Genomic DNA, 24,477 nt, shown 5'->3' with positions numbered 1-24,477 from the left:
GGTTTTGAGGAGGGGAGAGGAAAAAAAATAAATAAATAAATAAATAAATAAAAAAAAAAACAGCATTCACCATTTTTGTTGTTTTCGTGCTGGTCTAGCTAGTGACCAGCAGGACAACAGCAGCATCTGAAAATTGGGAGAAATTGAGGGTTAGGTGTCTTTCACAGGGAAAGATGAACCAGGATATGAACAACAAACCTTTTGATCACTGGATGACCTGCTCTACCAACTGAGCCACCAAGACTAGCAGGGGCTGGCAGCTGGTGACACTGGTCGAATGTGCTGGCAAAATCATGCAAGTCTTGCAGGTGGCTGTGGCTCTGCTGGTAGAGGTGGTCATTCATTGACCCAAGGATCAGCAGCTCAAATCCCAGCTCCAGCTGTCAAACTGTCCCAGTGCAAGACACAGAAGCCTACATGCTTTGTTGCAGTGTTGATCACCAGCAAGACCCACACAAAAACAGCATATACTTGTGAGCAGCTTGCTAGTCTATGCTTTTTTTTCAGCAGGGGACAAAATGGTGGCAAGGACCCAAACTCAGTGGATCTTGTAAATTTCTGTCTTTCATCATACAGTGGCTTAACGCAGTGAATTTTTTTGCAATGATCAAATAATGTCGAGACGTGGAAGGTGGCACCAAAGGGAGTGTGGGTTCATTTCTTTTCATGGCTAAAGACAAAAAGCAACACCAGCTCCATTGAATTTTAAATCCAATCATCTTATTGAAATTTACAGTCAGGTAGAATAACCAAAGATTGCTTATATAATTGTAGTGCACACCCAAACTCACTGGAACTTTTTAAATTTTCTTTCATTATACAGCAGCTTAACTGCAGGAGACTTATTTTACAGTAAATATAATACAATGTGCAGAGTGTAAAACAAAGCACCAAATGGAATTTGGGTTCATTTAATTTCATGACAACAGTCAAAAAAAAAAAAGTGATGGCCATCTCCCGGGTGCATGCACACAGACCCCAACTGGTGCTCAAAAAAGTAAAAAGCTACATGGTCCTGGATTTGGGTTTGGATTTTTTTTGCTCCCTTAATAATAAAAAACATTTCAAAACTGCATTTTTTGTTTACTTGTGTTGCCTTTGACTAATATTTAAATCTGATGGGAGACATTTTAAGTGTGACAAACACAAAAAAAAAAAAAAAAAATCTAGAAGGGGGCAAACCCTTCACACCACTGTATATTACTCTTAATTGCATGAATCAGCGATGGGTACCCTTTATTTGGCTTGAGCACCTGCCCAAACAAATGTCTGTGCACATGCCTGGCTGGGTTTAAAACAATGTTTTTATTGACATTTAGTCAAAATATGAGGTACAGGAGGATCCCCGGGATCGGTGGAAAAGTAGGTGTTTAGCCTAAATGCACAGGAATTTGTAAACTTATTCTTGTCTTTCATCATACAAAACAATGAGAAATAATGTACAGATGACAAAGGTGGCAACATGGAGCGTTTGGGTTCATTTTGTTTCATTGCAACAGACAAAAGCAATAGCTGCTCCATTGGGTTTGAAATAAAATATTTTTATTGACATATACAGTCACAATATCAGGTACAGGAGGCCCTGGGATTGGTAAGAAGGTGGCAAAAAGGGAGTTTCTATTAATTTCCTTTAATAGCAACAAACAGAAAACAATGGCTACTCCATTGGGTTTAAAATCCAATCTTTTAATTGATGTTTACAGTCACAACATCAGGTACAGGTGGACTAGGTGATTGGTGGTAAATGTGTTGCACACCCAGAAACACTGCTACTTGTAAACATGTCTCTCATCATACAGTGTCGAGATGTAGAAGGTGCCAACAAAAGGAGCTTGGGTTCATTTATCTCCCTGATAAAACCTTGTGATATACAAGCATGCATCTGTGGGACCATTTCTGACTACCAGCCATCTTAGAATAAGTTAAAAGTGATGATGTGCTACTCTGAAAATAATACAAATATATTCATTCCAAGACTCACTTCAACTCAAATAATGTGTAATGAAATAGAATACTACAGGAATATTGCGCTCCATCTGCTTTCGTTGCTGTAACTTCATCCTATATTGGTATCATCGGCTAAAATGAAAAAACCTTCTGAGGATGACCAGATAGTGAAAATGTATTTTCACGTCATAAATAAGCTTCTCAATAATTTAATCAGATATTGTACAAAAATGACTTTTAAACAACAACAAAAAAGTATTAAATTGTTTTTTTGAATCTCATAAAAAAAATGTTTTTTAACATATCCTACAACTGTCCAATGAAAAGCATGTACAGTATGTCCAAGATATTACGAGTTGATTTCCTATTTCAAAACATAAAAAGATAGAAAAGGGGAAAAATAAAAAAGGTTAGAGATTTTTTATCCCCCCCTTTGGACGACAATGTTATAGCATATAAGTATATTTCTTGGAATGTGTTGAATACTCCAAAAGTAAAAAGTATTAATAGTTGCAGGTTTATGTACCATAACTTAACACATCTTGACACAAAAAAGAAAACCATCCATTTTCCGTACCGCTTATCCTCACTAGGGTCGCAGTTTAAAAAAAAAAAAAAAAAAACAATACAATTAACAACCTTCCCTACATCAAGGTTTAAATTGTAAATTCCCATACAACTAATCATCATCATCCCAACATATTTTCACTCTGGAATGACAACATAACCGGGATGTTTCGCAGCACAAATAAAACTGATTTTTGGAAGGTAAACTCATATTTTGGCATTGTTTATTGATTTTACAACTCACAAAAAGGGAAGTGGCAGCACAAGTAGGATCGAGTGTGTGTCAAAAAGGTGAGGCTGGATCTCCTTTTCCCTCACATACACCCTCTTTGGAATGTTACTGTGTCAGAATACTATGCACGACCTTGTGCGTTTGCGATCAACAACACAATTAGAGTAGCACGTATGCACAAAAACAAATCACATACGCACAGAGTAGGCCACAAGGCTGGGTTTGAAGATGAAGTCAAAATACAGATATCTCTGTATATTATTCAGAATTTGACAAATTATTCTTGACGACAGTTATCCTACACATGACAACAAAGCGAGTTGGGTCTTATGAATATCAAAGTGGCGAGTTGAGGAAACGCGTGCAAAAAGGATTCACCACATTTAAAAACAGACCTGCCTGACATTTTGCACTGCACAGGAAGAATTTTTAACTCTGTGCCAGTTGTGACCGTCCCCATGTGATCAGGTGTGGCAGGCAGTCTTTGGACTTAGTGGCAAAAAATAATGGCTTTTAAAAGTCCATTAAGTGGTTTTGAGGCAAATAATTTTTTGTGTTTCAAGCGAGTGGAGAGTCCGTTCAGGAGTGTCCAGAAGCTTTGGAAATGGTTGACAGACATGTTCTCACTTTTTTTAATGGTCCTTAAGAAGTGGGCGGTGGCGGGGCTTCGGCGCATAAAGAGTTTCAGTTAACTGGCAAAAAGAAGAAGTGTGCTTTCTTGATGCCTTTATCATAACCCTCCCATTTTGAATCCCAGGTCTATTGAGAATTCTCAATGGGGGAAAGAGTCAAGATACCGGAAAGGGGGGTGGGTGAGACAAAGTTTCGATCCTGGTCCTTTCTTTCCCCCCCCCCCTTTTTTGTTTTTTTTGTTTTTTTAAGTCCACCAGGCAGATCAGGAACTTCTACCAGTGACACTCCAAGTCGGTGGTGCTCTGGGAGAGGACAGCCGCCAACAGTGAAGTGTGAAAAACAGAAGAGAAAGAAGTCAAATTAGGGACAGAGGGAGGAAAAGACAGTTATTGTTTGGTTATTATGAGGAGATGCTTCCAGTGAGCAACCTGAACACAAAATAAGCATTAAAGCAGGCGGGACACACTTTCAATTGTCTCAGGCCTGCAGAAGAGGCTGAAGGACGTTGGTCTTGTTGACAGCAAGTGACAAGAGACAAGGACTGCTGCTGCTGTTGTATGCGTGTGTGCAGTTGAAGAACCTGCCATAAGAGGGGCAGTGCATGCATGTCAGAGCGCACAGGACATAAGGGGCGGAGGGGGACAGTCCGTTGTCAGCATACAAGACGTGCCTCTGCATGCTAGTGTTGAGTGGACACGGATGGGAGGAGGGGAGTCGACAGAGGAGGTGGCCGGTCGACATGCCTGCAAGAGTGCGTGAGGTCATATGCGTGGAGGTGAGAGTAAGTCCGAGGGAAAAGAGGAAGCAAGGGGTGGGGGGGGACAATTATATATGATCACTTACCAAATGAAACAGGATGGCTGCATTAATCAGAGGGTGAACACAGTTAGACACTCTTTACATCCCTCTATGGCTTGATGTACACTGCATGGTTCAAGTGTCAATTCCGATCTTTTTCATGCTCATATGTGGCACAGTTCTGATATACACATCAGCTATACCCCATCAATGCCACCTTGACGTTATTGAAATGCACCAATGGCAGACATCTATACACCCGCATTGAAAAAAATAAGAAAAATACCATAACTACAACAAAAGCATACACCAGTAAAAATAGTCTAAATATAATAGGCGTGTCCATCAATAAATATATCAAAATAATTGCGGACGGCAGCCAGTGGAGTAATCCATCCATCCATTTTCTACCGCTTATCCGGGTCGGGTCGCGGGGGCAGTAGCTTTAGCAGGGACGCCCAGACTTCCCTCTCCCCAGCCACTTCGTCCAGCTCTTCCGGAGGGATCCCGAGGCGTTCCCAGGCCAGCCGAAGGACGTAGTCTCTCCAGCGTGTCCTGGGTCGTCCCCGGGGTCTCCTCCCGGTGGGACGTGCCCGGAACCCCTCACCAGGGAGGCGTCCGGGAGGCATCCGAATCAGATGCCCCAGCCACCTCATCTGGCTCCTCTCAATGCGGAGGAACAGCGGCTCTACTCTGAGATCCTCCCGGATGACCGAGCTTCTCACCCTATCTCTAAGGGAGAGCCCGGACACCCTGCGGAGGAAACTCATTTCGGCCGCTTGTATCCGGGATCTCGTTCTTTCGGTCACGACCCACAGCTCATGACCATAGGTGAGGGTAGGAACGAAGATCGACCGGTAAATTGAGAGCTTCGCCTTTCGGCTTAGCTCCTTCTTTACCACAACGGACCGATACAAAGTCCGCATCACTGCAGACGCTGCACCGATCCGTCTGTCCATCCCCCGTTCCATTCTTCCCTCACTCGTGAACAAGACCCCAAGATACTTGAACTCCTCCACTTGGGGCAGGATCTCATTCCCGACCTGGAGAGGGCATGCCACCCTTTTCCGACTGAGGACCATGGTCTCAGATTTGGAGGTGCTGATTCTCATCCCAGCCGCTTCACACTCAGCTGCGAACCGCTCCAGTGAGAGTTGGAGGTCACGGTTTGATGAAGCCAACAGAACCACATCATCAGCAAAAAGCAGAGATGCAATACTGAGGCCACCAAACCGGACCACCTCTACGCCTTGGCTGCGCCTAGAAATTCTGTCCATAAAGGTTATGAACAGAATCGGTGACAAAGGGCAGCCTTGGCGGAGTCCAACCCTCACCGGGAACGAGTCCGACTTACTGCCGGATATGCGGACCAAACTCTGACTCCGGTCGTACAGGGACCGAACAGCCCGTATCAGGGGGTTCGGTACCCCATACTCCTGAAGCACCCTCCACAGGACTCCCCGAGGGACACGGTTGAACGCCTTCTCCAAGTCCACAAAACACATGTAGACTGGTTGGGCGAACTCCCATGCACCCTCGAGGACCCTGCCGAGGGTGTAGAGCTGGTCCACTGTTCCACGGCCAGGACGAAAACCACACTGCTCCTCCTGAATCTGAGATTCGACTTCCCGACGGACCCTCCTCTCCAGCACCCCTGAATAGACCTTACCAGGGAGGCTGAGCAGTGTGATCCCCCTGTAGTTGGAACACACCCTCCGGTCCCCCTTCTTAAAAAGGGGGACCACCACCCCAGTCTGCCAATCCAGAGGCACTGTCCCCGATGTCCACGCGATGTTGCAGAGGCGTGTCAACCAGGACAGCCCCACAACATCCAGAGCCTTTAGGAACTCCGGGCGAATCTCATCCACCCCCGGGGCCCTGCCACAGAGGAGCTTTTTAACTACCTCGGTGACCTCAAACCCAGAGATAAGAGAGCCCGCCTCAGAGAACCCACACTCTGCTTCCTCATGGGAAGGCGTGTCGGTGGAATTGAGGAGGTCTTCGAAGTATTCTCCCCACCGACTCACAACGTCTCGAGTCGAGGTCAGCAGCGCCCCATCCCCACTATACACAGTGTTGGTGGTGCACTGCTTTCCTCTCCTGAGACGTCGGATGGTGGACCAGAATTTCCTCGAAGCCGTCCGGAAGTCTTTCTCCATTGCCTCACCGAACTCCTCCCATACCCGAGTTTTTGCTTCAGCGACCACCAGAGCTGCATTCCGCTTGGCCAGCCGGTACCCATCAGCTGCCTCAGGAGTCCCACAGGCCAAAAAGGCCCAATAGGACTCCTTCAGCTTGACGGCATCCCTCACCGTTGGTGTCCACCAACGGGTTCGGGATTTGCCGCCACGACAGGCACCGACCACCTTACGGCCACAGCTCCGGTCGGCCGCCTCAGCAATGAAGGCATGGAACATGGTTAACCTTCACATTACAGTGGAGTAATGTGGAGGTTAATCCATTCAAGCAATGGGGAAGAGCCAGCCCAGTCCAACTAAATGCTATTACCTTGAAATATTTGTATTATTTATTTACATTTGAGGGTTTTTTTTCCCCCACTGTTGCCACTGCCCGCTGGTGACACTTGGAAAGATATTTACATGCATCTTGGTCACCTCCGTCAATGTAAAAGCAGGCATATCAGATGTGTATGTGTCAGTTGAACTGGATATAGAAATAGACTGTCCAAAAAATTGGATAAACATATTTAACTGGAATTGGGCACTTGGACTTGCAGTGTAAATCTAGCTTGTTTGTGTTTGTGTGCACCTAACATTTTCTCCTCCCATGTGGTTAATAAGGCAGCCAGTTGTTTAAAACAGCTCTCTGTGTCATGTTTGAACCTATTAATCTTGCAGGTGTACCAAATGTTGTACCAAGTGTATAAGTAATTACTATAAAATCGACACCATCTGCCCATACAACACAATGGGTTTAATGCGGTTTTGAACCATAAAGAAAAACAAACTTGTTTGTCCACCTGTGTTGTCTGTGATTATGCAGAAACACACAAACTTTCTCAGAAGGGTAAAAGTGTGGACCATTACATTTATAAGCACTTGAATTTAATGTGGCAAGGGGGGAAAAAGGAAATTCAATATTTTGACCTGGGTAGAGGTAAAAAAAATAAAAAAAAATAAAAAATAAAAAATAACAAAAAATAAAAAAAGAAAGTCGTTCCCTAAGCAGCAAAGAAATCCCCCAAAACATGGCTGACAAATACATTACAACAATGGAGGATCTGAGCAAACTGTTTAAAGTGAAATCAACACACTTTAAGGCTAATGAAAGTGCCAATGTAGCGATGCCGTAACCCACATGCACCACAATCATTTAGACTTGTCAAACGATGAAGATACAAAGTCTTGGATAGCCCGGCGGATACTGACCCCTTCTTCTTCTCTGTATGGACTGAGACTGTTGTACACCGCTTCAATAACGCTTTGTCTGTAAAAAGAACAGTGCAATTAAACCAAAGTTGAGAGAACAAAGAAAAACAGAGACAGTTTTGACTAGCATTTCATTTTAAGGATTAGGTTCTTCGATTTATTTCCTCAAATGCTCACAGCATCTCATTTGTGAAAACCAGACATACAGTAAACATCAAGGAAAAAGGCATTATTTATCATGCTCTCATCAGGCGTCTTGGCAACATCATTAAAACAATGACAATTTTATTAAGTGTGCTTGAATCAACAAAATCAACTATTTCAAAGATTACTTTCAAAGATTACTTATTTAAAGGAGACATATTACACTTTTTTCACATTTTTAAACAATTCCAGGTATCGTAATAAAAGGTTTCTGACATTTTTTAGATCAAAACACAAGGAGTTAAAGAATCACAGCACACATTGGGCTCCATTTCCGTGGAGGGCGCAACTGGCAGACTGCTCTGTGACAAGGTGGGCGTTCGGGCACAGCAAGGGTGTGTCCCTTGAGGACTTGGACGTTGCTAGAACTAAGACAAGAGAGTGCAAAATCCTCTCGGACCCTCCACATCCCGGTCACCAGCTCTTCCAGCTCCTTCCCTCAGGTAGGCGCTACCGATCAATGCAAACTAGAACTAGCAGACATTCCAACACCTTCTTCCCTCTTGCAATCAACTTCTTAAACAGCTAACCTATAATTCCATTGCAACATGCGGGCAATTATTTTTTTTGTCTTGAGTTCGTTGTCACATTTCTGTCATCCCAATTATACATACTCGTGCACTCACTGGAGTAGTCTCGCCACGCTGCACTATATGCATATCTGTTGTTGACCAATACTGGCCACGCATACCAGAGTAGCATCTGCCCCACTTGCACACCGACTGAGGAGCATCTGCAACATTTGCACAATCAACATTGTCCCAGATTATCGCAGTACTAGTCACTTTAAACTGCATACACTCCTTGAAGTTTTGGCGCCCTTCGCACAATTGCTATATTAGTCATTCAAACTGCTCTAAGTGCTCGAGGACTCTGCATCTTTTTGCACAATTGTCCCAAAAAAATTTAATTAATAAATTTTAAAAAACATTGTACCGGCATTACCAGCTAACTAGCAACCCTTTATTGCTCAGTGACTGTTTTTCTCAATGTCTTTATGTCTCAAAAGTGTTCTCTGTCAATTGACTGTCTGTTGTCGTACTAGAGCGGCTCCAAATTCCTTGTGTTTTTTGGACATACTTGGCAAATAAAGATGATTCTGACATGTGCCTAGCAGAATGACAATTCGGTGGCATAAAGACGGTCTAAATTTACGCCTGGTCAGACCACGTCTAAGTCTTGGAGCAGCTGGTCCTATGTGATTTAATTCTATGCCATTGCCCCATATTTCAAGGAAATGAGAGGTGCCGCTTTGATTGGCGACGAATGAAGCCAGCTGGAGATACCCACTGTCTGATCCGCAGGGGTGTGCTGGTCTACCAAGTACGGCTTTTGTTAGCATGAAGAACGGGGCATACCTAGGGTGTTGCGACGAGACGAGTTTCTAGTCTGAATAGAAAAGTACGTAAAAGCATAATTTGCATCTCCACTCATGGAGACAGCACTTCAATTGACATGCAGATATGTGCATGTGGCTCATGCACTGGACACATTGCCAAACATAAATATGCCCACATCGACAACATCACCGAACATTCTAGTATGTGCCACATGTCAGCTAATGTGTGCTACCGCTGAAGCTCTACTTAGCTTTTGGCTTTGACATGATGGTGGTTCAGACCGTATAGTCTGGCGGACGAACTTCAGCAGTTTCTTGGAAATTGTGGATGTTCAGCCAGCCTCGTAGAGACCATCTGCATGGGTCCACTATTTTGTAAATTATCACGGTCATTACATCAAAATCCGACAACATTTATAAGGGCTCGCTTACCAAAACATTTTTGGATATAGGTAGCTAACAAAAAAAAGAAAATGGTTGTGTAATTTCACACTTGAGTGGGTAGAGACCAGATTATTTGTACACAAGCAATTAAAAAGTAAATTATCCATAATATGTCCCCTTTAAGTGGTGGTGTGTTGAGGTTTGCCCAAAGATAAAACACCTTATGGTGGCGGAGAAGGGGGGCTCTTACTTGCTGGCAAGGCCTCCCCCTGGTGGCAGAGCCGGCATGCCACTGTCAGCGGACAAGTTCCTCATCACCGTCACCAGGTCGGGAAAGCCCTCGTCGGCCGGCCGGGACAGCAACGCTAAAAACGACAGCAGAGAGTGTGTTACACAAGATGAACGTCAAAACATTCCTGTGTCCTTCTCTCCATTCACTTCTTTTTTGAGTCTCCCAGTAGCAGATGGCCCAAGAAGCCAAACATTTACATTAGCACGCAATGCTAACTGACTTCATTCCACTCCAAGATGCCAATAAATCCATTCGGTGAACATCTATTTGTCTTATTTGACCATAATGTCAAACAGCAAGGCTTTGTTGCCGGGGAGAAGAGCTTATAAGCAAAGTAGCAAAATAAAAAGGTTTTATGACTCTCAAGGGGGAACTCGTGAGAGAATAAATGGGAAGAAATGAGCGGGCCAATAGGAGAGCGAAGAGAAGACACTGCACGTGTGAGTGAGGGAGAGGAGAAAACGAGAGAATTCTGCGAGAGAGAATAGGGAAGGGAGATGCTCGCTGAAATGGAAAAGGAGGTCAACGATGGTGTCATTTTTCTGCATTGAGTGGGATCTACCTCGGATGGAGGATGTTCGACAGTAAGAGGCACAACACAAAAGAATAGGGCGGTTCTGAAGAGGAAAACCCACAAACATTTGCTAAGAATACAACAAAGCCATTCATCCTCACCTTCCACACGAGACTCCAGGTACTGGTTGAGCTCTGAATCTCTCCTCACAGCTTCCTCCGACAGTTTGGGAGTGTTGGGCAAACACACTAACACAACACTCATGTTATCCCGGCTCCCCTAAGGACGATGTGAGGAAAGAGGAAATGAGTGCGAACAAGAAAAGCAGAGTCAGTGTGATAATGACTTATGTAAAACGGTAAATAAAGCTATGATACAATACACAAACATATATTACTTCCAGCCACAAGATGTTCCCTTCTATTAGGTGACTCCTTCAAATCAAGTAGTTTTTATTTCGGCTTTAATTTTATGATACAGTGATTAACATCTCTTTAAATTTATCCATCCATTTTCCTACACTCATTCTCATTACGGTCACGGGTGAGTTGGGGGTCAATGGTTGGACACAGCCAATCATTCACAAATTTCACACCCACATTCACATCTATAGGCAATTTAGAGGAACAAACAGACACACAGGGGAAAACCAGAATGCTCAGAGAAAACCCAGGCAACACTGAAAGCATGCAAACTGTACACAGGAGGGATGAGATTCAAAGCCGGCCCTCTTCACTGTGACAGGTGTACTGCCCACATTATTTCTAATAACAGTATCTTTTGGGGAAAAACATGTTTTAAAATTTATGCATGACGGAACCATCCCAAAAGTAAAATTCAGCTTTTCAAGCCTGTAGAGGTGAGTGCAAATTATTTTCATTCAAATTCTAAAATTGCAAAACCTGGAACCTTTTTCTTCTCTTTTCCTAAAGGGAATATTGAAGTGAAAAGTATAAAGCAGCCAATATCCCACACATATATATATACACACCTTGTGCAGGCAGGTGTCCACCACTTCATTGCAGACTCTCTCCAGGTCATCAGATACCTCAAGCCTTGATTTGACAAACTCGCAAAGCTCCTCATTGGACATGACATCCCAGATTCCGTCGCATGCCAGGATAACAAACTGATCTTGCTCAGGAGTCCGAACAATCTCATAAACCTCTGGCTCGGGGCTCACCAGCTGCTCGGTGGGGCCCCTGCCAACGACACACTTGTAGTCGTAGTCCCCCAAGGCTCGGGAGACAGCCAGCGACCCGTTCACCCTCTGGATCATGACAGAGCCGCCGGCGTTCTGGATGCGCTCCCTCTCGCGAGGGTTGCAAGGCTTGTGGTCATGCGTGGAGAAGCACACTTGGGAATTTCGGTACAAAACAGCTCGAGAGTCACCACAGTTCATGAAAAAGAAATGCTCGGGCGACAGGAGGACACCCACGGCCGTGGAGCCACTTCGGTCCATGCCGTTGCGCATGTCAGAAAAGCTGCGCATGTGCTCATCAATCCTCAGGAAGCCTGTCCGGATGCCAGCTTTCACAGCCTCCACAGTGGGGGCAACCTCTGCCGGAGGGGCATCTGTAGTGCTCTCTGAACCGGCCGGTGAGCTCTGCTGCCCTCCAGCCCCGAAACTGGCACTGATTATGTGCTCCAGAAGGTGCTTGGAGCAGTAGTTGGCAACCCTGGAGCCCGCATGGCCATCGTAGACGGCAAAAAACGACCAGTCTGTCAAGCCGGGTGCAGGCAGTCCCAGCGCGGCCGTGTGAGCATCCTCCATCTCCACTCGCCAGCCCTGCATGGAGCTCAGCCCATAGCGGATGCAGTTTCCTTCACCGTGGGCGTTGTGCTTCTCTGTTTTGGGCTTGTCCAGGAAGGCACCCATGGCTCAGCTCTGCAGAGACCCACCGCTGCCTGCGAAAGAGAATAGACAAGATGGAGAGAAAGACAACAACACACTGAATTAAATAAGAAACTTGGGACAAAACCTTATAAGCACTATACTAATCAGCCCAAGCCATGTGTTAGCCAAGTATTGTGTCGTGGAAGCTAGAAATTTAAATCAATTTCGTCTGGAACTGTATGGTACGGAGCCCCCCTGGTGCCAAGGTATGAGAAAAATAAAATTCATTGGTAAACTGTACCCTCAGTTTAGTAAACCGTACCCTCAGTTTAGTAATCCGTACCCTCAGTTTAGTAAACTGTACCCCCAGTTTAGTAATCCGTACCCCCAGTTTAGTAATCCGTTCCCTCAGTTTAGTAAACTGTACCCTCAGTTTAGTAATCCGTACCCTCAGTTTAGTCAACTGTACCCTCAATTTAGTAAACTGTACCCTCAGTTTAGTAATCCGTACCCTCAGTTTAGCAAATGTCTGGGGCTCCGTATACCTACGTATATCTGTCAAGTGAAGTAAATTATATTTGTATGTTATATTCTTACTCGTGTGAATTCTGTGTATAAATTGCCATGTCGTGATATATCCTACATCCCATTTTTTCAACTGAAAGGCAATATTGCTGTAGTTCGAGGGGGTTGATCATTATATAGCAGTACTAGCAGGACTGGCTACAATTAGCCTGCGTGTTTCCTAAACACAGTACTAAACTGAGAGTACGGTTTACTAAACTGAGGGAACGGATTACTAAATTGAGGGAACAGATTATCAATTAATTTTATTTTTCTCATACCTTGGCACCAGGGGTACTCCGTAGTAAGGAATCTGATTGTTCTAACAAAGTTATGTTAAGTCGCCTCTTCGTTTCAAACCAAATGTATCCATGTTGTATCAACACAATAAATAAAAATATACATTTATTTTCTCTCCACATGCAAATCTCCGAGCAATCTGTCTGTTGGGAAACATACCCGTAAAAGAAAAGCTACGCCTTCCAACGACTTGTAGGACTAGTGGGAGTTCATCCTTTTAACGCCCGCAATAATTCAACTTTCAGAACTTCTGTTACGTTATATGGATCATCTGCCTGTCTTACTGTTGGAATTGCTATGTCAGTGCGGATGAAAGCGCAGTAATGTCATAACCAGTTGCAATAAACTCTCTGACGGGGTTGTTCCTGTACTGTTCAACAAGTTTCAATTCCTCCATATAAAAAACACTCTGAAAATATAAATCCCTGGCATTTTGTCAGTAAATATAACATTTATATATAAATATAACATATAACATTAGATGGCGCCTACCAGTGTGGCCGCCTCGGTAACGCGCTCTCTAGTATTGTCTTTGTTTTTGTGTTTTTCGTCCGTCTTTGGAGACCTTACACGACTCACTTACACAAGGGGAGACCTGCTAACCATCAAGGAGGCTACTCCGGACTTTCTGTCACCAACTTTCGAAAATCCGCTCAGTTTTTTCCCCGAGTTACTCACCGGAGCGGCGTCCGCGGTTTTCGGCGCATGGATGCGGAAGCGGCGCCACAGAGGAAAACGAGCCGGAATTCAGGTGAAACTCCGCAAGAGAGGACACAGATTGGCGTTCCCGTCGATCCACCTCGCGAATGTACGCTCCCTACCCAACAAAATGGACGAGCTTCATCTTCTGTTAAAGACCAGTAAAGACTTCGGACGTTCCGCGGCCATGTGCTTCACGGAGACCTGGCTTTGCGACGCTGTACCCGATGGCGCCGTCACGCTTCCCGGCTTCAACATTCATCGAGCGGACCGCGACATGGAATCATCGGGAAAAACGAAGGGCGGCGGGAAATGCCTCCATATAAACGAAAAATGGTGTACGGACGTCACGGTGCTCAGCACACACTGCAGCCCGCATTTGGAGTCGCTGTTTCTGAACTGTAAACCATTTTACGCGCCACGTGAGTTTGCATCGTTTATACTGGCTGGAGTCTATATCACACCGCAAGCTAACACGAGCGCCGCATTGCTAACGCTCGCCGAACAAGTCAACGAAATTGAAAAAAAACACCCTGACTCACCCCTCATTATTCTCGGGGACTTTAACAAAGCTAAACTCAACCACGAACTCCCTAAATACAAGCAGCACATCGACTGTCCTACCAGGGAAAATAATACTTTAGACCACTGCTACACTACGGTAAAAAACGCATACCGTGCTATACCTCGTGCAGCCCTGGGCTCGTCTGATCACTGCTTAATTCACTTAATACCGACGTACAAGCAAGAACTTAAATGTGCGAAGCCTACAGTGAAAACAGTCAAAAAGTGGACCAATGAAGCAAAGATGGAACTTCAAAGCTGTTTAGACTGCACAGACTGGAGTGTCTTTGAAAATTCAGCTGGCAGCCTGGATGAATATACGGACACAGTCACATCCTATATCAGTTTCTGTGAAGAGGTTTGTGTACCAACAAAATCATTTCGGACATTCAACAACAACAAGCCGTGGTTCACTGCTAAACTTAAGCAGCTTCGCCAAGCTAAGGAAGATGCATATCAGAGCGGGGACAGAGCCCTGTATAATCGAGCTCGAAACCAGCTTACTAAAGAAATTAACATTGCAAAGAGGATCTATGCAGCAAAGTTGGAAAAACAGTTTAGCGCGAACGACTCGAAATCAGTCTGGCGTGCATTCCAATCGCTGACTAATTACAAGCGACGATCCCCCCAAGCTGAGAACAATAGCACACTAGCCAACGACTTGAATACCTTCTATTGCAGATTTGAAAAGGACAGTTTCACTCCACACACCCACCCGGCCGCACCCGCGACCACAACCACACCTCTGACTTCTGCGTTAACCATCCATGAACAGGATGTGAGACGCATCTTCAAACAACAGAAGATTAACAAAGCAACAGGACCGGACCATGTGTCCCCATCCTGCCTCAAAGTCTGCGCGGACCAGCTCGCTCCAGTCTTCACTCAGATCTTTAACAGATCTTTGGAAATGTGCGAAGTTCCATCCTGCTTCAAACGCTCCACCATCATTCCAGTCCCCAAGAAACCTGCAATCTCTAGTCTGAATGACTACAGGCCTGTCGCTTTGACATCTGTGGTCATGAAGTCCTTTGAACGTCTCGTGCTGGACCACCTCAAGAGTGTCACAGGTCCCCTGCTGGACCCCCTGCAGTTTGCCTACCAAGCGAACAGGTCTGCGGATGATGCAGTCAACATGGGACTGCACTTCATCCTAGAACACCTCGACAGTGCAGGGACCTACGCGAGGATCCTGTTCGTGGACTTCAGCTCAGCGTTCAACACCATCATCCCTGAACTCCTTTCAACCAAGCTTCTCCAGCTCAGCGTTTCACCTGCCATCTGCCAGTGGATTTACAGCTTTCTGACGGGCAGGACACAGCAGGTCAGGCTGGGGGAGGCCACCTCATCCACACGCAGCATCAGCACTGGGGCGCCCCAAGGTTGTGTCCTCTCTCCGCTGCTCTTCTCTCTCTACACGAACGACTGCACCTCAGCGAACCCGACTGTCAAGCTCCTGAAGTTTGCAGATGACACCACTGTCATCGGCCTCATCAAGGACGGTGACGAGTCTGCATATCGACAGGAAGCGGAGCGGCTGGAGCTGTGGTGCGGGCGACACAACCTGGAGCTGAACACGCTCAAGACGGTAGAGATGATCGTGGACTTCAGGAGGCATCCTTCGCCACAGCTGCCCCTCACGTTGTCCAGCTGCCTTGTGTCAACCGTCGAGACCTTCAAGTTCCTGGGAATTACAATCTCTCAGGACCTGAAGTGGGCGAACAACATCAACTCCGTCCTCAAAAAGGCCCAGCAGAGGATGTACTTCCTGCGGCTTCTGAGAAAGCACGGCCTGCCACCGGAGCTGCTGAGACAGTTCTACACAGCGGTCATCGAATCGGTCCTGTGTTCTTCCATCACAGTCTGGTTTGGTGCTGCTACAAAAAAGGACAAACTCCGACTGCAACGGACAATCAAAACTGCTGAAAGGATTGTCGGTACCCCCCTACCCACCATTGAGGACTTGCACGCTGCCAGAACTAAGACAAGGGCGTGCAAAATCCTCTCGGACCGTCTGCACCCCGGTCACCGGCTCTTCCAGCTCCTTCCCTCAGGTAGGCGCTACCGATCAACGCAAACTAGAACTAGTAGACATTCCAACAGCTTCTTCCCTCTTGCGATCAACTTCTTAAACACCTAACCTATAATTCCATTACAACTAGCTGGCAATTTTTTGACTTGAGTTCGTTGTCACATTTCTGTGGGGCCAATTATGTATTACTTGTGCACTCACTGTAGTTGTCTCGCCATGCTGCACTATTTGCATATACTGGCCACTCATGCCAGAGTAGCATCTGCTCCATTTGCACACTGATTGAGGAGTATCTGTAACATTTGCACAACCAACATTGTCCCAGATGATCGCACTACTCGTCACTTTAAACCGCATACACTCCTTGAATTCTCAGCGCCCTTTGCACAATGGTCATTGCACCGGACTATTGCAATATTAGTCACTCGAACTGCTCTAAGTGCTAGAGGACTCTGCATCTTTTTGCACAATTGTTTTTTGTCAATGTCTTTATGTCCCCAAAGTGTTCTGTAAATTGACTGTTTGTTGTACTAGAGCGGCTCCAACTACCGGAGACAAATTCCTTGTGTGTTTTGGACATACTTGGCAAATAAAGATGATTCTGATTCTGATTCTGATTTCAAAATCCATGTTGAGCGGAGGGAGGGTGGTCCAGCGCACCGGTTAAGGCTGCACTTGTTTGCTTTGCGCTAATTTCATGAATTTACGTGTCAATTTAAATTTTAATTCATGACACCATTTTATTTTTGTTTTAAGCATACTAAATATTATCCACACAATATTTCCATGAATTTTCCAAATCTTTACAGAAAATTTTATTTTTCAATAAATTTTCCAGGTCCTTGAAAACATTTTTTATGACTGTACAAACCTTGCTAAATGGGCTGCCATGAAGAAGAGAAATAAAAATGGAAAGACAGCTAAGTCTGGTGCAGGAAAAACTAGAAACATTAAAATTGCAATTGTCTTAAACCTAAAACACAATAGCGTGAGCGTTCCTAGGCTGGTAAAATTAGCATGGTAGTACCTCTGCCTCGCTTAAACTTTGGTACATCATACAAACCTAACGCTCATAGATTTACAAAAGCTATCCCCAGATTGGTTTAGCTACACATTTTGTTTTGTTTAGCAGTAATTTTAACAGCACCAGAGAAATAACTCAACCCAGCCGTGGTGATAATTACTCTTCATACGCAGAAACAGACCAGTCACGGTTTATGCTTAAACAAAGTGGCGCCAGTTTAAGAGATTCCTTGGCACTACTGGATCCCAAGAGAACTGTTGAGTAGACTTTACACCAATCTGATCGGCCTTATTGGTATCGGCCGATATTTAGCATTTTATGCTGATCGGCTTTAATGTCATAATTCACCGATCCGAACACCGCAAAAGACACTTACTCCGCGTCGCCATCGTGCAGAGTATATTTGAATCCAAAAGCTAGTTTAGTGCTAGCTAGTGCTAGCACTAACAGTTGTAAGCGAACATGCAGGCGTTCTGTCGAATCATGCTCTAAACTTTCGGTATGGGTGAAGTAATTTAATTACAATAAAGTAATTTAATTACAGTAAGTTAGCACCCATTATTTCTGTCATGTTGTAATGTCGGTTTGACCTGACTGATTAGAATACATGACCTGACTAGAGCAGTGATTTCCAAACTTTATGGAGCCAAGGAACATATTTTACAATTGGAAAATCTCACGGCACACCAACAAACAAAAATGTCACAAAAAGTGGATACATTAATTACTGTGTGTACTTTCTGCCGTCTAATAGAAGAAAATTCATTTGTCTGTCACTATGTCTGACTGGCATAAATAGATGAACAAAGATACATTATTTATTGTAAATATATTTTTTTAAGCAATTAAGTACACAAGTATATACACAATGAACAGGTTATTTAAACACAATGAACAGGTTATTTAAATAGGCATTGCTCCATCTTGTGATCGGATCAGTGATCGGTTTTTTTAAACTCGATCGCCCCCAAAAATCCTGATCGTGCAAAGCCTACTGTTGAGTAGGCTTGAGCCGTGGCCCAATGGTTTAGATCATCGCCTGCCACCGTGGGGGACCTAGGTTCAAGACCCCGACTGGACTATCCGCCACGGCTATGCTCCCCGGGCGCTTCAGCTGGCCTCTGCTCCAGTGTGTTCCACTAACGTGTGTATGTGTTCACTGTGATGGATTAAATGCACTGAACAAATTTCAAGTGTATGCATGTTCATGACAATAAAAGGTGATTCTTCTTCTTCTGCTTCTTGAGCTTTGGATTTCTTATTGGGCCATTCATTCTGCACCTGCATTAGCTAAATGAACATCATCGGGTTGCTTGAAGGGAGGGAGACATTTTGCATCTGGCCTATACAAATTGTGAGACCACAAACTGTTCAAAATAGTAAACTCACAGTAGTGAGTCACTCTTTCACCTCTCCACCGACACTAACAACAACTTAAGACAAGTGAACAGCAGTCCGACGTCTCCATGGATACACAGGTTGGAGTGGCAGCTGGGAGGGATTAGCAGGGCAATAAAGTGATTAAATTCAGGTGGTCGCAGCATGCGAACATGTCAGAGTTAGCTCTCATCTAATCTTGGACAGTCTTGTCCTTGTAGCATGGCAAGGTCACATGAAAGGCCAATGTTTGATTGAAAGTCAGGTGACTGAGATCAAGAAGGGTCAGTGGATTCAGACTAGCAGGGCGGTTTTAACAAGCTAAGTCAATTTAGCAGTTGGCTGCTGATGAGATAGATGCACACAGGCCGGGATCAGCCTGTCAAACACTGACAAACACAGGCGCTACCTTACTCCTGGCCCACAAGTTCAGGTCTCACAAATGTTTGTTGCCATTAAAAGTACATTATGTTAAGGGTCCTGGAAATTGGACTTTATCCATCTTTACATCTCTGGTTAGGCACATAATCATATCAATCTACATATTTAATGCTTTTACGAGCAAGAAGGACTCGTCAGGGATATCTCCATGGTTGATGACTCATCATAAGTTGCATCAGAAGCGGTCAATTTCCTGGAAGAGCAGCACTTCGAATAGGCATCATCAGTCATTGTCTGCGCAGCGCCGTCGCGAATACCAAATGGGGCTAGACTGACTTGGTCTTTGTTTTATAGAGAGAGAGACTCTAGGTATTTACTATGAGCAATCCTCTTTTCTTTATTGCCCAAAAAAAATTATCTTAGTTTTGTTGTGGTTTAATTTAAGAAACTTTTGGCTCATCCAGTTATTTATCTGTTTTAGACAATGACACAATACCTCAAATGAACTGTAGTCATCTGGAGACACTGCTAGATATAACTGTGTGTCTTCTGCATAGTTATGATAGTCAAAATGTAAGTTCTGAAGAATTTGACCCAAGGGTATCATATACACGACCAGTTCAGGGTGTACCGCGCCTCTCGCCCGAAGATAGCTGGGATAGGCTCCAGCACGCCCGCGACCCTAATGAGGATAAGCGGTACAGAAAATGGATGGATGGCTGGAAGCATATACAGACATTTACTCCGCGTCACCATCATGTACAGTATATTTGATTCCAAAAGCTTGTTTATTTTTAGCCTTGTCGCATGTCTTTTGACGTAGTACTGTAAATATCTGACTGAATATATTTGACTGAATTTTTATTTTTATTTTTTTTAAAACATGGCGGCGGTGTGGAACAGACAACATGTCTGAGACAGACAACACGTAATGCCCAGATCAGACTACAAGACAAATTTGGTCTTTCACGATTCCACTGTCAGACTACTGCAATAAAATCTTGTATTCCAATACCACCGCATCCCTTCTTTTACGATCATTGGGCTTTATCTTGTCAACTCAAATGCGACCGGGTACACTCATTACCATGGCAATGACAACAATGGATTGTGTCGTGTGTATTATGAGAACAAAATGGGGGAAAACGTGTGCTGGTGGTCACCAGTGCTCGGGAGAGGAATTTAAGTCAAGGACTGCTTGTGGCTTTTAATACGATACGGCTCGCAACAAAACGTTATGTAGCCTAGCAAGCTAGTGCTAGCACTAAGGGTTGTACGTAAACATGCCGGCGTTATGTCGAATCATGCTCTAAAGTTTCGGTGTGTGTGAAGTAATTTAATTACAATAAAGTAATTTAATTACAGTAAGTTAGCACCCATTATTTCTGTCATGTTGGTTTGACCTGACTGATTAGAATACATGACCTGAATAGAGAATACTTTAAGATACTCAGTACACAAGTATATAGCGTAAATGAACAAGTCATTTAAATAGCCACATTGCTCCATCTCATGATCGGATCGGTTATCGTCTTTTTAAACTTGCTGATCGGTGATTGGTCCCAAAAATCCTGATTGTGTAAAGCCTAGATAAAAGTGGTACATGCATCTGTGTCCTGGCTGCCTAGTATAATATGGCTAAAGAAAGAATAAGTCATAACAGAAAAGAATATATATACACACTGAACTTTGCATTTAACAACTACTGGCTGAAAAACTCACTAGTTAGCGCATTTGTGTGCTTTCTTTTAACGCCCTTAGATCCCAACCAAATGCCCTGCTCCTTCTAAGGTGCCATGGTAGTAGAGTAGCAGCTAAAGTTGACCACAAGCTAATAGCCGGCCAGATTCAGAGTGAACAGCAGCGTGACGGAAGAGTCCAGTAATGGTCCGACCAGTAGGTGAGGCTCGTGGAGATTATTCTAGAGAAAGCAGGATGAAAAACATCTCAAGATGATGCAAAAAAAAGGTCTGGATCACTCCTGGTGGTAGTTGAAATTACAACCTGATCAGCTGCTAACAGCTAGCTGTTCAACACAAGGCACAGACATGCCCAACTAAAGAGTCGGTTGCATCAATATATGTACTTAAAAAGGGATTTCAACTTGACAGCTAGCCTGTGGATTGGGGCTCTGCGCTTGTGTGGCTGCTTTAGAGCGCCTCTTTGTCAGCCATGAGCGAAAGGTGGCTAGAGGTGGGATTTTGTATTTATTTTTTTAAAAATCCAACTTGACAGCTAGCATGTGTACCTTTAGCACGCCTCATTGTCACGGTGTGGAACTGCCACGCGACGACCCGGTGGGATGTTTTCCAGCCACCGGAGGCTTTAAGCGCATATATTTTCGTGGCTCAAACGTAGTTATGTGCAGGTATAAGAAAGATGCTAAACCAGTGATTCTCAAAGTTTGGTACTAGTACTACTTGTGGTACGCGGGCTCACTCTATTCGTATGCAAAAGAATCAGTGCCGAAGTACCGTTCAGTTGTATTGAACTTTTTTGTTGTTTTCCTATAGTTAGGCACAGTGTTAATGAACAAACTGTGTGAAATGTTACAGTGACTGGCAATAATATTATTTTCATGAACACTAAGGCCTACTACAGTACTGTTAGTGTTCACGCTGTCCACTCGCCTTGTCGACAATGGTGAATTGAAGCAGGGTGTGGTGATGCAAATATTGCCCATGCTAGCCCACATCAAAACCCCTGCCTGATGAAAGTTTAAATTCATTCTGGTGTGTGTTAACGGTGTCAGTGGTTAAAAGTAGACTTTACATCAATCTGATCGGCCTGATCGGTATCAGCCGATAATTAGCATTTAATGCTGCTCGGCTGAAATGTCATAATTCGCCGATCCGATCAATGGCATCATTGATCGGCTCCGCAAGTCATTTACTCCACGTCGCCGTCGTGTACAGTATTTTCGAATCCAAAAGCTAGTTTATTTTTAGCCATGTCGCGTGTCTTTTGACATAGTACTGTAAATATCTGACCACCAATAAACTTATTTATATAAAAAAAATAAAAATTTAAAAAAACACGTCAGCAGTGAGGGACAGAAAATACGTAATGCCCGGATCAGACTACAAGACAAATTTGGTCTTTCACAATAGCACTATGTCAGACTACTGCAACAAAATCTTTGGTCTTTCACAATAGCACTATGTCAGACAACTGCAACAAAATCTTATGTTCCGATACCACCGCATTTTGTTTTTTTACGATCACTGGGCTTTATCTTGTCAACTCAAACATGATCGGATACACTCGTTACCATGGCGATGACAACAATAATGGATCGCACCGTGAGTTTATAAGAACAAAATAGGGAAAAACGTGTGTTGGTGGTCACCGGTGCTTTGGAGAGGATGTTTGTTTAAGGCTTACTTGAGGTATGTTCACGCACTTTTAATACAATACCGCTTGCAAGCAGACAACAAAACGTTATGTAGCCTAGCAAGCTAGTGCTAGCACTAATGGTTGTAAGCGAACATGCAGGCGTTCTGTCGAATCAATTAAGTACACAAGTATATACAGTAAATGAACAGTCATTTAAATAGACAAATTGTTCCATCTTTTGTGATCGAATCGGTGATCAGTTATCGTATTTTTAAACTCGCTGATCGGTCCATCTATTTATACATTATCATTATTAATTTATATTTGGTGTTTAAAAAAAAAAAAAAAAAATCATTCAAATTTGACAGGGTTGTTAAAAATCACTCTTGTCTTAGCTGTGTCAAATTTAGAAGCCTTATTTTCACTTCACATGGACTCTAATAGATAATTTAAATTCTCATCATTTCTAGGAATTACATTACTGGCGTTTCTGGAAAGGATTGTGTTCTATTACACTGCCTAGTACTGCATTAAAATACTGTGGAACCCTAGCTATTAGGGCAGTGAATCAACACCACCACTATATCTCCCCTAGCAGCTATTACCTTTGCCACTAATAACGTGGGGTTATAGAGACCACAGACGAAACCAAATGCAAACACATAAAAAGCCTTTTAGACGTGGCAAGATGGAGCAGTGGTTGGTTAAAACAGCACAGATTTCACATCAAGGTGCCAACATTCATTAAAGACATTGTCACTCATACATAACAATACTCCTCACAATCATTTAGCCACACAAGTCCACAAAAAAAAAAAAACATTTTACTTAACCCCCTGAAGGCGCGTTATATTGTGACTTGCACTGAGCAAGGTGGCTATGATGTAAGGCTAATTAACCCCAGGCTTAAATGGACACCAATTAAGACGACGCTTACACGCAGTTGTTAAATTATACACACTATATTTGCGAATGTTACATTAGTGCTGGAGAGCATGCCCCGCCCGTGTACTTACTGTTAAAGGAGGACGATTCCCAAATGGTCCTTGTTTGTGTTGCTTCAGAGGCAGGTTGTATATTAGGAGCGAGACTTGTTGTGATAGGCTTAGCGCTCTTTAAACATTAGTCTCTTTCGTCTATCGGCCGCTAGCCACCTAGCACCGATTGAAAGCTAGCCAGCCACTTCCCTTCTCGGCAGGTCTTCACGTCGGGGTAAGGCTTTCAAAGTCATGTTTTGGGGATTGTATCATATAAATACAGGCGGACTATCTGTTGACGAGGACCATAGTTGTTTCGCCACGATGTAAATGCCAAGCTAATGTTGGCTAAAGCTAAGTTAAATGTATGAAACAGATGACGTTCTTTTTCAACGGGCAGAGGGTGGGCGGGGGGCAGCTGCTCGCTCCATGTCTCTGATTGCACAAGCACTGATTTGAGGTTGCGTTTTGATTGGTCGTGTGAGATGTCGCTCATTAGTCCTCTGACGTATTGTAAACACTTGACGTCATCCTGTTGATATGAGTGGGTGTTTGGACACTTCATTAGGTATACCACACAAACTTAATTACTGTAGCTCAAATATAATAATAATAATAATCATCATCATCATCTGCTTTCACAAAATAATATATACATTCTTTGTAAGAGCAGGCTCAAAACCCAACATTTTATTTAGCTTTTAACTAATATTTATTTATTGTGTTTAATTATCTCAGCTTTTATTTGATTTTGATTCATTAATTCATTCCTCTTCCGTCCCGCTTATCCTCACTAGAGTCGCGGGCGTGCTGGAACCTATCCCAGCTATCTCCGGGCGAGAGGCGGGGTACATCCTGAACTGGTCGCCAGCCAATCGCAGGGCACATAGAAACAAACAACCATTCGCACTCACATTCATACCTACGGGCAATTCAGAGTCTTCAATTAACCTACCCTGCATGTTTTGGGGATGTGGGAGGAAACCGGAGTGCCCGGAGAAAACCCACGCAGGCACGGGGAGAACATGCAAACTCCACACAGGCGAGGCCGGATTTGAACCGGGGTACTCAGAACTGTGAGGTAGAC

At 44.0% G+C, this 24,477-nt stretch overlaps 1 protein-coding gene across 8 annotated transcripts; it reads right to left on the bottom strand.

Moving 5' to 3' along the window:
* Positions 1 to 1,223: 1,223 nt before the first annotated feature.
* ppm1ba (protein phosphatase, Mg2+/Mn2+ dependent, 1Ba) lies at positions 1,224 to 23,793 on the bottom strand. 8 transcript variants are annotated; one of them, XM_061690239.1, is made up of 7 exons: positions 23,430 to 23,793; positions 11,291 to 12,207; positions 10,461 to 10,578; positions 9,744 to 9,858; positions 7,567 to 7,624; positions 4,223 to 4,239; positions 1,224 to 3,681 (listed from the first exon to the last, which is right to left on the bottom strand). In XM_061690239.1, coding segments are annotated over exons 2-7 (1,197 nt in total). In that variant the 5' UTR covers positions 12,179 to 12,207; positions 23,430 to 23,793; the 3' UTR covers positions 1,224 to 3,680. The 8 variants fall into 8 exon arrangements, 6 of the variants coding, with proteins under 6 accessions (XP_061546223.1, XP_061546221.1, XP_061546219.1 ...); XR_009769461.1 differs by lacking the exon at positions 4,223 to 4,239 and adding an exon at positions 8,397 to 9,464 and having other exon boundaries at positions 3,666 to 3,681; XR_009769460.1 differs by lacking the exon at positions 1,224 to 3,681 and adding an exon at positions 8,397 to 9,464.
* Positions 23,794 to 24,477: the final 684 nt, after the last annotated feature.

This window comes from Phycodurus eques, chromosome 11, assembly GCF_024500275.1.
Source record: "Phycodurus eques isolate BA_2022a chromosome 11, UOR_Pequ_1.1, whole genome shotgun sequence".
NCBI classification, from domain to species: Eukaryota; Metazoa; Chordata; class Actinopteri; order Syngnathiformes; family Syngnathidae; genus Phycodurus; species Phycodurus eques.
The sequence above is the reverse complement of the archived record's forward strand: the minus strand, read 5'-3'. Positions and strand labels throughout refer to the sequence as shown.

What these genes read in the sequence shown, in the direction of transcription:
- ppm1ba (XM_061690235.1), bottom strand. Translation starts at nt 12,178, where the DNA reads ATGGGTGCCTTCCTGGACAAGCCCAAAACAGAGAAGCACAACGCCCAC. An exon ending in TGGACACCTGCCTGCACAAG is followed by an intron (nt 10,579 to 11,290) that starts GTGTGTATATAT and finishes CATCGTCCTTAG; the next exon opens with GGGAGCCGGGATAACATGAG. An exon ending in CATACAGAGAAGAAGAAGGG is followed by an intron (nt 4,123 to 7,566) that starts GTCAGTATCCGC and finishes GCACTCTTGCAG; the next exon opens with GCATGTCGACCGGCCACCTC.